This window comes from Garra rufa, chromosome 9, assembly GCF_049309525.1.
Source record: "Garra rufa chromosome 9, GarRuf1.0, whole genome shotgun sequence".
Classification (NCBI taxonomy): domain Eukaryota; kingdom Metazoa; phylum Chordata; class Actinopteri; order Cypriniformes; family Cyprinidae; genus Garra; species Garra rufa.
In genome coordinates this window covers 710,858-726,041 of record NC_133369.1, presented here as the reverse complement: position 1 = coordinate 726,041, position 15,184 = coordinate 710,858, and the positions used below count along the sequence as shown (strand labels likewise).

General features: G+C 38.3%; 1 protein-coding gene across 1 annotated transcript; it reads left to right on the top strand.

Moving 5' to 3' along the window:
• Positions 1-5,191: 5,191 nt before the first annotated feature.
• LOC141343404 (tripartite motif-containing protein 16-like) lies at positions 5,192-9,805 on the top strand. Its single transcript, XM_073848004.1, has 6 exons — positions 5,192-5,764; positions 6,072-6,167; positions 6,267-6,500; positions 8,330-8,495; positions 8,636-8,683; positions 8,912-9,805. Exons 1-6 carry the CDS (start codon positions 5,192-5,194, stop codon positions 9,433-9,435), a joined length of 1,641 nt encoding a protein of 546 aa, XP_073704105.1. The 3' UTR covers positions 9,436-9,805.
• Positions 9,806-15,184: the final 5,379 nt, after the last annotated feature.

The following is a 15,184-nucleotide window of genomic DNA, read 5'->3' as shown; positions in this document are numbered from 1 at the left end:
TGTCAGTGAAATCAACAGAAAACCAACAGAACCATATTTGATTAAAGAAAATTAAGTCTTCTTCGTTCAGATTTTACTAACAATAAACCCTTCTACAGCATTTATTCATCTTATATAATGTCAATTTGAACATTTACTAATACATTGTTAAAATCAAAAATCATATCTGTTAACATAAGTTAATGTACTGTTAAACAAAGAATGCATTTAAAAAAATACATTAAGCAACAATAATATAGATTAATAAATGCTGTAAAAAATATACATTGCTAATTAATAGTTAATTTTAGCTAATGCATTACTGAATGAAACTTTCCTGTAAAGTGTGTCTAGATTTTTTCCATATTTAAGAAAATAAATAAAACAATTAAAAAAATTAAACCGTGTAACTGTGACTTTGTTTTAGTTCTGTTTTAAACATTCATTGTGAAATGTACAGCTGGACTGACTGCATCTAATTCCTTCACAATTCTGTATTATATCACATCACAGACTCCTACTGTATATAGAATAAAATCAAGGAAAAACTAGAAGAATTTTTTTTTCTCAAACAGGACTGAAAACAGCATTAATAAAATGTATAAATTCAACGCAGATGTGTGCATTTACTGAAACAATTCAGCCAAAATGATCATTCTGTCAACATTTACTCATGTCTTCTGATGTTTTGAAAACTGATAATTGGATAAATGAATAAATGTAAATGTATTTTTTAACAATGCTGGGAGATAAACAACTGGACCCCACTGACTTATTATATGTATATGAACAGAAAACACTAGTTCATTTCTCAGCCAAGCCAGCACCTGCTTATGCCACTTCAGTCAAGCTACAGCCTGTTCATGTCATGTCTCCTGCTCCAGTGTCTGCATCTATCTTGGCTGCCCTTCCAAATGAGGTTCCTTAGTCAAGTCACGTTAAGTTACAGCTACTGTTCCTGTCAAGTCAAGTCACATTACAGCTGCTGTTCCTGCCAAGCCAAGTCACGTTACAGCTGCTGTTCCTGCAAAGTCAAGTCAAGACACAGCTTCACATCCTGAGTCAAGCCAAGACACAGCTGTACATTCTGAGGCAAGTCAAGACATAGTTTCACACCCTAAGTCAAGTCAAGACACACCAACACTTCCAAAGTCTAAGCAAGATACAGCAGCACTTTCAGAATCACGTCAAGACACAGCAGCACCTCTTGAATCACATCAAGCCGCAGCTGCTCCAGCAAAGTCAAGCAACGTCGCAGCTGTTCCTGTTAAGCCAAGTCAAGTCACAGCTGTTCCTGTAAAGCCAAGTCAAGTCAAAGCTGTTCCCTCAAAGCCAAGTCAAGTCAAAGCTGTTCCCTCAAAGTCAAGTCCAGTCACAGCTGCTCCCCCAAAGCCAAGTCAAGTCACAACCACTCCTCCGACATCAAGCCAAGTGATGCCTGATCCTCCGGTGTCAAGTCAAGTCAGGGCTACACTTTCTGTGCCAAGACAAGATACAGCTGTCCTCCATGAGTCAAGCCAAGTCACAGCGGTTGTTTCTGAATCAAGTCAAGTTACAGCTGGGTTGTCTATGTTAAGCCAAACCACAGCTGATTTCCATGAGCCAAGCCAAGTTACAGCAGATCTTCATGAGCCAAGTCAAGTTGCTGCTGTTGTCCCTGAGCCAAGCCAAGCCACAGTTGATCCTCATGAGCCAAGCCAAGTTACAGCAGATCTTCATGAGCCAAGTCAAGTTGCTGCTGTTGTCCCTGGGCCAAGCCAAGCCAAGCCACAGTTGATCTTCATGAGCCAAGCCAAGTTACAACAGATCTTCATGAGCCAAGTCAAGTTACAGCAGATCTTCATGAGCCAAGTCAAGTTGCTGCTGTTGTCCCTGAGCCAAGCCAAGCCACAGTTGATCTTCATGAGCCAAGCCAAGTTACAGCAGATCTTCATGAGCCAAGTCAAGTTGCTGCTGTTGTCCCTGAGCCAAGCCAAGCCACAGTTGATCTTCATGAGCCAAGCCAAGTTACAGCAGATCTTCATGAGCCAAGTCAAGTTGCTGCTGTTGTCCCTGAGCCAAGCCAAGCCACAGTTGATCCTCATGAGCCAAGCCAAGTTACAGCAGATCTTCATGAGCCAAGTCAAGTTGCTGCTGTTGTCCCTGGGCCAAGCCAAGCCAAGCCACAGTTGATCTTCATGAGCCAAGCCAAGTTACAACAGATCTTCATGAGCCAAGTCAAGTTACAGCAGATCTTCATGAGCCAAGTCAAGTTGCTGCTGTTGTCCCTGAGCCAAGCCAAGCCACAGTTGATCCTCATGAGCCAAGCCAAGTTACAGCAGATCTTCATGAGCCAAGTCAAGTTGCTGCTGTTGTCCCTGGGCCAAGCCAAGCCAAGCCACAGTTGATCTTCATGAGCCAAGCCAAGTTACAACAGATCTTCATGAGCCAAGTCAAGTTACAGCAGATCTTCATGAGCCAAGTCAAGTTGCTGCTGTTGTCCCTGAGCCAAGCCAAGCCACAGTTGATCTTCATGAGCCAAGCCAAGTTACAGCAGATCTTCATGAGCCAAGTCAAGTTGCTGCTGTTGTCCCTGAGCCAAGCCAAGCCACAGTTGATCTTCATGAGCCAAGCCAAGTTACAGCAGATCTTCATGAGCCAAGTCAAGTTGCTGCTGTTGTCCCTGAGCCAAGCCAAGCCACAGTTGATCTTCATGAGCCAAGCCAAGTTACAACAGATCTTCATGAGCCAAGCCAAGTTACTGCTGTTATTCCAGAGCCAAGTCACATCTCGCCCGAGCGTCCAGAGCCAAGTCACGTCTCACCCCAGCGTCTAGAGCCAAGTCACGTCTCGCCCGAGCGTCCAGAGCCACGCTATGTCTCGTCTGACCTGCCAGAGCCACGCCATGTCTCGTCTGACCTGCCAGAGCCACGGCATGTCTCGTCTGACCTGCCAGAGCCACGCCATGTCTTGATTGTCAGTGTGACGGACCCTCCTGTAATGTCAGTGTGGGCTGCAGGCATACCGATAGAGCCGACGCTCCCAAGCCAAGCAAGCCACTTAGAGCAGACGCTCCCAAGCCAAACAAGCCATGCAGAGCTGACGCTCCCAAGCCTCACACCTTCCAGCCCGGTGGGCATCCCATTAACCACTGCACTGCCTGTGATGGCCATCACCATTTTGAGCGTGTGGGCTGCACAATGTGCTCCACGGCCCAGGACCTCCATTGCTCTACCGTCTGCCACTGCTCCACCCCCTGTTGTACCTTTGTTCCCCCCACCGTCCTGGACTATTGTTTGAGCACCAGGAGTCGCTCCTAGGGGGGGGGGATTCTGTAACACCAGGCCAGCACAGGGAGCCCTTACTCACTTTGACTGTTACTGCTCCCTCTGCTTCCTTCTGTGGTAACTTCCTGTTTGTCAGCCATTTAAGGAGGGCCATGCATAACAGGCCCTCGTGAATTATTGTTTTGCTTTGCAGACTCTACTAAGCGTTTTTCGGATTTCCTTGCCTTGTTTTGTTATTTTCACGGTTTTGTTTCATAGTCATAGTTTTGTTTCATTGTCATAGTCACAGTTATTTTGCCATAGTTTGTCTTAGTTTCATAGCCTTGTTTATTTGTTACTTTCGGACTGCTCTCTGGATTTTGACGTTCTGCCTGATTACTGGATTACGCTTATGTCTTGCCTTTGTGTTTCTGTTTGTTTGGAGATCGTCTTGACTACGCTGTGTTTAATAAAGCTCGCATCTGGATCTTACACGCTTCCCAGAGTCCTTGTTACAATACTATTATATTGTTTTTGAAAATCTTTGCTTATCTATGACAGGAAACACAGATATCTAACAATGCCTTTTACAAAAGATTTAATCTTCAAAAATAAATAAATAAATATATATATATATTAGGGGTGGGCATAGATTAATTTTTTTAATCTAGATTAATCTAGATTAAATCTTGGAATTAATCTAGATTAATCTAGATTAAAATGGCTAATTTCAATTCTGCTGAAGGCATTCAGAATATGTGTGCTACCCAAATAAAGTCTTTGAGAATGGATCATAAAGCTCATAAAGCTGTTCTATAAAAATTTGTTGATGAAAATAAATTGTTCAATTAGATGTACTTGTGTTTACTAACTAACTAACAATGAAATTATTTTTTCTACCTATTAGATTGTGTTTTTTTTTAACGTCAACACCTACCCAGCCCATTACATGTTACACCGTACTTTTATTTTGACACGTTGCCGAGAAGTTTCTGTGTCATACAGTATGATATGATGCTAGTTTTCTCAAATTAAACGGTAAAAGTGACACTCACAGCAGTTTGGGAGATTGAGTTTATCTGTTCATGTGAGATGAAAATGCCAAAAATTACCGGGAGCGTCACGTGTGTATGCGTGTAGTAAAAGCTCGTCTCCGCAATGCATACATACTGCTAGGCAAACAGAACGATTCATATTAAAACGGTCTTTTTGCATTTCAGTTTTCACCAACACTAGTCCATATCGCGATTTGAATTAAGTGACTGACCAACATTTGATTTATGAATCCAAAAAACGACGAATTTAAGTGGCATTTCGCGCTATAGTAGATTCTATTTTTATGAATGGAGGACGACTCGATCCCATCTGTGTTTTGGTGGAGGAGACTCGCGCGACCATATTCTACAGTCTTCGGTATACATCCGCGTTAAACTATCAAGGTGAAAGTCATTATAGCTTGCGTAGTTTAGACCCAGCTCCCAACCCAAATTTGAGAATAGATTAACGGCGATATTTTTTTTATCGCGCGATAAGAGTTTCACGTTAACGCAGCACGTTAACGCCGATAACGGCCCACCACTAATATATATATATATATATATATATATATATATATATATATATATCAAATAAGCATGTATCATATTCTGTGACCTAAACTCCTGAAACATTAGTGTTTCATATGTTAGAGGAGTCAATGCAATTTATTAAAGAAGTCTTTAAGTCTGTAAGTGTCTGTGAAAAAAATCAGATGTAACCCCCTTTGTAATCTCAGTGACTGTAACTAATAACAATTACATTTATTTTGTAATTAAATTATGTAATTCTGTTACATGTAACTAGTTAACTCCCCAACACTGCGTACCTCAAACACAGAACCAGGAAACAGGAAACGCGTGTGCTCAGTGAAAGAGAAACTGAAGTGTGGTTGAGCTATTGTGTGTTTTTCTCTGTATAAACGCAGTAAAATGGCAGAAGCCAGATTTTCTCAGGATGAGTTCTTGTGTCCAGTGTGTTGGGATCTCCTGAAGGATCCAGTGACCATTCCCTGTGGACACAGTTACTGTAAGAGCTGTATTAGAGACTGCTGGGATCAGGAGGATCGGATGAGAGTCTACAGCTGCCCTCAGTGCAGACAGACCTTCAGTCCAAGACCTGCTTTAGCTAGAAACACCATGCTGGCTGAAGTGGTGGAGAAACTGAAGAAGAGGAAACGTCCTGCTAACTGTGATGCTGGAGCTGGAGATGTGGAGTGTGACGCCTGTACTGGAAGAAAACACAAAGCCGTCAAGTCCTGTCTGATGTGTCTGAACTCTTACTGTCAGAACCACCTTGAACAACATGAGATTTTTTTTAAAGGAAAGAGACATAAAGTGACTGATGCCACTGGACGACTGCAGGAGATGATCTGCCAGAAACATCAGAAGATCCTTGATGTTTTCTGTCACACTGATCAGAAATGTATATGTGTGCTGTGTACGATGGATGAACATAAAAACCACGACACTGTATCAGCTGCAGCACATAGGACAGAGAAACAGGTATTTACAACTAGCAATCAAGGTAATACTCAGTAAAGTGATTCAATAATGTTTATTTTCTGTGTAGAGCTGCAGCTTAATTACATAGAAACAATGGCAATGTGAAGATATACGTCTATGTCAGTTTCACTTCCATGATACTTATACTTGCAGTGTGAAACAGCCCTTTATATTCATCACCCTTCTGGAGTTTTAACCTATAGCCATTAGTTATCAGTCCTATGTTTACTGGATTCATCTGTTTACATGACGATTTAGTGTCAGTAGTTTTCTGTGACATTCATTCTATCATCCGTTTGTCCTGCAGAAGCAGCTGAAGGAGACGCAGAAGACGTTCCAGCAGAGAATCCAGCAGAGAGAGAAAGCTGTTCAGCAGCTGAGAGAGGCTGTGGAGTCTCATAAGGTGAGTCTGGAGAAGAAGAGAAGTTTGTCTCAGTCTCAGTTCAGACTCTCTTGTCTCATTCAGTCCCACTGAAGCCTGAATCACTGTGTGTCCTAACAGCGCTCTGCACAGACAGCAGTGGAGGACAGTGAGAGGATCTTTACTGAGCTCATCCGCTCCATTGAGAGAAACCGCTCTGAGCTGATACGGCTGATCAGAGATCAGGAAAAGCAAGCAGTGAGTCGAGCTGAAGGACGACTGAAGCGACTGGAGCAGGAGATCAATGATCTGAGGAGGAGAGACGCTGAGCTGGAGATGCTTTCACACACACAGGATCACATCCAGTTCCTGCAGGTAACAGAGATCTAGAAGAACAGGATCATAGTGGACTTGAGCCAGATCCTGCTGTGACACTAACTTTTCTAAAGTTATAATTAATGGCCAATCTAATTGTAGCGTTTGAGATGCTTTTTATAAACAAATCTACTCAACCCTACGAGACTACACTGATGTGCATCAGCTCTTACATGGACATTTATGTTCTTTGCAGATGTTTTATCATCCAAACTATATCTTAGTAAGTTCACATATAGTGTAAGTGGCAAATACTAGAATCTGTAGCTTTAACAAGAGTTTGTTTTGTGCTCAAAACAGAAGACATTGAGTCAACCTGTAGAGGTCGTGACCCAAGTCTGCCTTGGTGATTGATATAAGCCATCACATCATGCTGTCCGATCGGACTAGGACATGGTGTCCTATTAAGGCTAGCAGGAAGGTTTTCAGACCACCAACATTTCGAGGCAGTTGATGTGCAGGTGTTGCTTTTGGTCTTACCAGGAGCCAAACGCTGGGTTGCCCTCGAAAAAATGCTCCCCAGCCTGAGCTAGAAGCATCTGTTGTGGCCATCTTCCTGCTGGAGGTCAGTCTCAGTTAGGTGCCTGGTTGAAACAGGCGAAAAGTTGTCCAAGGGGCCACGGCTCTGATACAGCATGGGATGGAACATGAGTTTTGAGCCAATATTGAAGGGGCCGCATGTGTAGCAGGCCCAAAGGAATCACCTTTCCATCCTCTGAAAGGCCCTGAGGGGACATGAGGTCCCCTAGTTGAATGACGCTGCCAGATTATAGCAAAAAGTCTATAATCGTCCTAAGAAAGGTAACTCACTGTCTGGGAGTCAAAAGACTCTTGGTTGGATTGACGCTCCAGGTGGAACAATGACCTATAAGTGATAAGTTCTCATTCTGATCTGGCCAGTATCAGCCAATTGTTGAGGTAGTTTAAAAGGTGGATTCCCATCGGTTTCAGAGGGAAGGGCATTGCATTTATGCACTTGGTAAAAATTTGAGGGGCCTGAGACAGTCAAAACAGTAGAACCATGTACTAATAGACCACTCTCTCAAACACAAATCTCAAAAACTTTATGTGATGGGGGGCTATGTGGACTTAAACGTAAGTGCCAGCCACTGCATAAGCCCTGTTCGCTAGGACATGTATGCACTGCTGTCTTGAATCTGTGGGTCAATGGCAGGCAGCCACTGCCTCTTCAAAAGGGGGAAGCTTGCTGTACCCTTTTTCTTTAGCGCAGTCAAGAGTGGTGGGAACGGCTGAAGTGGAAGGGTTAACACAAGCCAAGTAGTGGGTTCGCCACGTCTTGGTAAGCTCTTCACAAGCTACACTCACACTGCGACATTTAAAACATCTCCACTGAAAAATGGCTCAGGAAATTTGCTCAAGAAGTTGCTCTGAGGGTGCCAAATGGCTGTAGGGGAAGGCTCACAGGCTTCTTCCTCTGCCGGGGGCTGCTTCTATGGTGATGAGCAGGCTGAGCTTTCTTGCTTCTTCTTTGGCTTCTGTCACAGAGACAGTGAAGAGAGGGTCTTGCATTGTGCAGCTACACAAATCAAATCAAATCAGGCTTCAGTATCAGAGTAAACAGGGATTTGCCTTGGGGTCAGCGACGCGACGGGAGAGACCGTTTCGATGGGAAACCCTGCATTTGCCATTGCAACTTTTGATGAATTCACAGCTGAGCGCAGGCATTTCACTCACTTATTAGCTGGTTTATGGTCATTTCAAAAAAGCATTTCTGTTCGGAACTATTACATTTAACTTCGCTTCTGTTTCTGGTTACGTTCCTGTTAAAATTTAGATCATTTTTGTTTTTGTTCCTTGGACCGGTTCAGAGCCCTGGTTTCCAGTCTTTCTCAGCAACTCCTGAATCTACAGATGGAAATGACGATCCCTTCATTTCTCTCTTCTCTTCTGATGACCTGACAGAATCTGTCCATCAGCTGAGAAACAAACTGGAGAATTTCTGCAAGGAGGAGCTCAAGAACCTCTCAGATAAAGGTAAAGTCCTGGAGATTCATCTGCTCTCAGAAACGAGTCCATCATCATCTCATATCATGGAGAACATCATATTAGAAATGTCTTAGGAATGGATGCAGGATCATGAGAATCACACTGTTCATGTCTGTTGATTTCCACAGTCACATCCACCAACATTGATCCCAAGACCAGGAACGACTTCCTACAATGTAAGTCAGCAAGAAAACAAGCAGAAAAACTCACTGAGTGTGTTCATGTTCTTCCTGTAGAAGGTGAAAGAAGAGTTTTATAATTGATGATGTAAATAATAATTTGCACAGGATATCTGCTCATCTGTACTGAGACACTGATGATACACTGAACATGAAGAGTTCAGCTACATGAAAAGATCAAACAGATTCATAATTCCTGATTCTGATGTGTTTTATCTCCATCAGATTCCCATCGGCTCACTCCGGATCTGAACACAGCACATAAACGCCTCCGTCTGTCTGAGAGCGACAGAGAGATTACTGGTATTAACACAGATCATCCCTATCTAGATCATCCAAACAGATTTGATGTGTATCGTCAGGTGTTGTGTAGAGAGAGTGTGTGTGGACGCTGTTACTGGGAGATTGAGTGGAGGGGGAATAATGGTGTGCGAATATCAGTGTCATATAAGAGCATCAGCAGGAAGGGAGATGGTGATGAGTGTCGGTTTGGATGTAATGATCAGTCCTGGAGTTTGATCTGCTCTCCTGACAAATACTCACTCAGACACAATAAAACAGTGACTGCTCTCCCTGTGAAGTCCATCAGCAGTAGAATAGGAGTGTTTGTGGATCACAGTGCAGGAACTCTGTCCTTCTACAGCGTCTCTGACACAATGAGCCTCATCCACACAGTCCACACCACATTCACTCAGCCGCTCTATCCTGGGTTTGGGTTTGGATCTGGATCATCAGTGAAACTGTGTTGATGATTCAGAATAGATTAACGAGAGATTCTACCTATAATGCTTTGAGCTGCAAGATAAATCAGTTACAGTGAGATGTCTCTTCTTTTATCTGCATGACATCAATATACAGCTGAACTTCTGTCAGTAAAATCAACAGAAAACCAACAGAACCACGTTTGATAAAAGAAAATTAAGTCTTCTTCATTCAGATTTTTAATAACTCTTTACAGCAAGCTTTCATTTGTTCACATTCATTCACATTAGAAAACATGAACTAACAATGAAAAACAATTCTACAGCATTTATTCAACTTATATAATGTCAATTTGAACATTTACTAATACATTATTAAATTATCGTATCTGTTAACATAAGTTAATGCACTGCTAACATAAACAATGCATTTTAAAAACTGCATTAAAAATTGTATTAATAAAGATTAATAAATGCTGTAAAAATATGCATTGCTTATTAAAAGTTTATTTTAGCTAATGCATTTCTGAATGAAACTTTCCTGTAAAGTGTTTCAAGATTTTTCCCATAATTTAAAAAAATAAATAAAACAATTAAAAAAATAAACACTGTAACTGTGACTTTGTTTTAGTTCTGTTAGTTTTAAACATTTATTGTGAAATGTATAGGAAGTCAGCTGGACTGACTGCATCTAATTCCTTCATAATTCTGTATTATATCACAGACTCCTACTGTATGTAGAATAAAATAAAGGAAAAACAAGAAAAAAATTGTGCTCAAACAGGACTGAAAACAGCATGAATAAAATGTATAAATTCAACCCTGATGTGTGCATTTAATGAGACAGTTCAGCCAAAATTATCATTCTGTCATGATTCACTCTCATGTCTTTTGATGTTTTGTAAACTGATAATTTGATAAATGAATAAATGTATTCCCAACAATGTTGGGAGCCAAACAACACTGGACCCCACTGACTTTCATTACATGAATATGAACAGAAAACACTAATTCATTTCTCAGAATGTCTTCTTGTGTGAGTTCAGTATAAAGATTCACTCTATGGATGAATTTTATTTCATGTTACATGAACATTTTCATATAAAACTGGAATTCAAAACCAGAGCCAAAATAAAGCTGAAATTAAACATTAATAATAAACAATAAGGAGTGAATAAATTAAATACGCATATGAAAGCACGTATTTCTGTACATTTCGAAATAAGGTCCATTAAAAGTCAATGAATCTGTGATTAATATGAATATTTTAATTAAAAACGAGTCTCCACGTAGTATATAATAAAAATATAGTGCATGAAATTATTAAATAACAGCAGAGTAAGCAAGTTTTTGATTATGGTAAGATTAAACTTATTTTAGTGAATAAAGCACCATATTTCAGCTATCATATTGTTAAAGTGGTTACACAAAATGTTATTTTACCCTTGCTTCTAGAAAATCCTCAATTTTTCTGCTTTCTAACAGCTTCATGTGGCCTTAAACATTTAACAGTACTATGCATCAGTAAAGTTTTGCCACGACCACGTAAAGCCGGTGGTGTTTACATGAAATAATGGTAATATGAGTTTACCTTATGGTACGAACCCAGAGTCTCCGCTGGTTACATCAGTATTAAAACCAGCATTTTCTATACGAAACTTGTGGTTGCATTTTGGGGCAATGCTAAAACAACACTGTCGAACAACAACATAAAATACGGAGAACTAGTTTGGTTATTCTACAATTAATTGTACTAGAAATAGAAAATACTATAAATTGATAAACTGTTCCGCATGATGACGTTTAATGTCTCCGACAGCGCCTTTAGTCCCATTTCGCAACTTGTTAGCAACCGTCTTTTTTAAGAAATGTAAGAGAAAATAACTGTATGTGAACGTATCTTGAGCTTGTGTTAACCACGGACCTTATTTAAGGGATTTAACCAAAATCCCATTCAAAAAACCCATTGACTTTGGGACGATGGAACCGGAAGTGCTAAAATGCTAACTCGCTTCCGGGTTTTTGCCTACAAAGTGACGTCATAGTTCCACCACTCTATAGAGTTCAATTAAACTAATGATCATTAGCTTACGATGCTTTTGGAAAATGCACCCCAGAGCGTCACAGGAAGTCATGATTCTCCAGGATCCTCCTATAGCCACATGATACCCTTTAAAATGACTAAATAAAACCAAATAGTTTAACTCCTGTCCAGAACAGAGACGATGGATCTGCTGGTCGAGAAACATCTCACACAAACATGAAGGAGCTCAGAGCGTCACTCCAGAATCATCTGAACAAACTCCCATGATGCCTTCTGGCGATTACAACCAGATCTTCATCTTTGAGTTCCATGAAATCAAACAGAAATAAACAAAATAAATCCAGACACCACATCAGATAGTGCTGATGATTCACTTCCCACCTACAATCTCTGCTGGTACAGAGACTTAAACCCACAACCTTCTCAAAATTTCAGATTATATATATATATATATATATATATATATATATATATATATAAATTTAAGGCGAGACACTGCAGGTGAATACGGTAAAAACATATTAAAAAAAAAAATTGTATTACAAGTTTTCTAAAATGTTAGATTTAAATATGCAAATGGTGCATTGTTTAATGAAATAAGTACTAATTTGCATACATTTTAGTACAAAAATCTAAACACTGGATGAAGTCAGTTTCAAAATTCTTGTTTAATTTTGTTTGACATATTAGAGTCAAACGTTTTTACAGAGGGGATTTTGGGCATCTCATATTGTCACTCTATAATTTAGAAAAAATTTGAACAGACAGGGAACACATTTTTTCAATAAAATGATGTATAAAATCAAGCTAATTATATATGAACAAATCCCTTTGTAAAAACCTTCAGAATATAGACTATAGGAATGAAAATGTAAATTTTTTGGTGTGTGTAAGTGCTACTGAAGTGGAGATTTACGGCTCAGTGTAGGAGAAAAAACTAATTTTGAGAAAAAGGCCTTTAAAATTATGTATTGTAATTGAAATCTGTTGACACAAATAGATAAAGTGCTATAAAAGAAAGACTTAACAGTGTCTTTTCGTTGTTTTCTTTCCACTAGTCTGAAAAAAACACTTTATGAAAAACCAAAAAGCCCAGAATCTCAAACTTCATAGCTGCATGAAATTAAATAAAATTTCTCAACAATATTCGATGAAGCTGATAATTAGATCGAATACGGTTTTAGTGGAAAAATATTCAGCCAACTAAGAATCATTCTACATTCAAACACAAAATTTGTCTTTTATCGTTTACATAAAGAAATTATTATCAATGAAAATCAATATCTAACAATAAAATCATTATTGATTATTTTTGACTGCTCTTACATCAAAACATTTACGCATCAAACATTATAATCTTTGTCTCTCTCTCTATCTATAAATATATCTTTATATAGTCTCAATATTTTTAAGGACAACAAGACAACACACATTTCAAACAATACTTTTAAGTCTTATTAACCCAAAAACAAATGAATAGACTAATTATCAAAATCATTGTTTTTTTTTTTTTTTTTTTTTTTTTTTTTGGAGTGCAAAAACATACATGGTAAATGCAGAAACAGAAACAACAACAACAGAAACAATACCAACAAAAAACAAAAACAAACAAAAAACTATACTAACAACAACAAAAAACAACAAAAAACAACAACAACAATGATAATAAATGAGAAATGAGAACAAGACAATCTGAATAATAATAATAATGTATAAGTAGTAGTAGCAGTATAGGTAGTATTAGCATGTTCAAAAATAATAGAAATGGCCATAAATCGGAGTAACAACTATAATACCAAAGGTAGTGATGATACGGTTAATATTTTGTGATGACAGTAACAGTAATATCAATAATAACAGTAATCATAATAATAATAATAATAACAGCAATAATCCCAAGGATGGTGATTACAGTATGATGTTGTGATGATGGTAACAGTAATATCAATAATTATAATAATAAAATAATAATAATAATAATAATAAATAATAATAATAAAAATAAATAAATAAATAAATAATAATAATAATAATAGTAGTATTAATAACAATAGTAAAGTTTGAGTTGTAACAATGATGTTTTGTGATGATGTTTTGTGATGAAGGCAACAGGGGTCCGTTCTTCGTACCTCGCTAACTAAATTAGCTGGATTTCATTGTTGACGATTTTGCGTGATCTTGGATCGTTCGGTTCTTCGAAGCTCATCCGCGACTTGCTGTCATAGTAACAGGTACGTAAGCTTAAACCTGCTCGGGAGCAGGTTTATCTCATGTAAACAGAATTTAGGCTGCGCTCTTGACAGGTTATGATTGGTTGAAATGGTGAGGTTACATCTGATTGGTTAAAGAGCACGACTGACACGGACTGACTCACGTGGGGGAAAAAAAAAGTAATTTGCAAGAAAGTGTAGAAAATAATTACGATTCACACACGAATGATGACCACAGCTACACACACACACACATTATATATATATATATATATATATATATATATATATATATATACTGCCGTTCAAAAGTTTGGGGTCAGTACTTTTTTTTTTAAAAGAAATTAATACTTTTATTCACCAAGGATGTATTAGGTTAATAATAAAAAAATATTAAAAGTTAATAATAAATGATTTACATTGTTATAAAAAATATGTATTTTGAATAAACACTGTACTTTTTAAACTTTTTAAACCAGAAAAAATCATAGGTTCCAAAAAATATTTGCAGCACAACTGTTGATATTCTCCAACATTGATCATTGTAATAATAAATCAGCATATTAGAATGATTTCTGAAGGATCATGTGACACTGAAGACTGGAGTAACAGCTGATGAAAATTCAGCTTTTCATCACAGGAATAAATTCTATTTCAAAGTATGTTAAAATATATATATATATATATATATATATATATATATATAAAAACATTATTTTATATTGTAAAAACAATTTGCAATATTAATGTTTTTTTCTGTATTTTTAATCAAATAAATGCAGTCTTGATGAGTCGAAGAGACTTCTTTAAAGACTATTACAAGTCTTTCTGACCCCAAACATTTGAACGGTAGTGTATAAAAAAATAAAAATATAAATAAAATAACATACCAAGGAAAAAACATGTATCATGGGCAGCATTGATGCATTTAATTTGTTCACTACTTTTTGCCAGCCCTCTCTCCTTGCTTTTCCAGCCTTTGCAGTGTTCCCTTGCATTTTAATTAAACTCTGAAACTCCTGAAATCCCTCAATCAAGAGTTCTTGCTCTGCTGCAGAAAAATACTGAGCGCGCTCCTTCATCATGTTCGCCGACCAATCAAAGCGTTGCCCATCAATGTTTCTACTATCGATACGTAGCCCCTTTTAAGCCACGCAATGATCTCAGATCACTTCATCCAGCTATACTAATCATCAACAACAGGTGCGTTCGGAGAACCGGAATAGCGAGCTCATAGTTAGCGCGATGATTTGATCTTGGATGTGTCATTTGATCTTGGATGTAGTAAGCGAGGTACGAAGAACGGACCCCAGTACTATTACTATTAATAATAATAATAATAAAAATAATGATGATAATAATAATGATATAATCACAATAGTAGTTATCTAAATATATGTATGCAGGAAAATATACTAATGAACCATACCCAACACATACCACACCTATCCGAGCTTCTGTGTCAGTGTGCATGTTTTTTTGTTTTTTTTTCCCTCCTTCCTCTTCTCCATTCAAGGCAACATTGTAGACATCATATGATGTA

Excerpts from the sequence above, each read along its gene's own strand:
- LOC141343404 (XM_073848004.1), top strand. The coding sequence starts at position 5,192 with ATGGCAGAAGCCAGATTTTCTCAGGATGAGTTCTTGTGTCCAGTGTGT. Across the intron at positions 5,765-6,071 it reads CACATAGGACAGAGAAACAG|AAGCAGCTGAAGGAGACGCA; the intron begins GTATTTACAACT and ends TTTGTCCTGCAG. Across the intron at positions 6,168-6,266 it reads AGGCTGTGGAGTCTCATAAG|CGCTCTGCACAGACAGCAGT; the intron begins GTGAGTCTGGAG and ends GTGTCCTAACAG.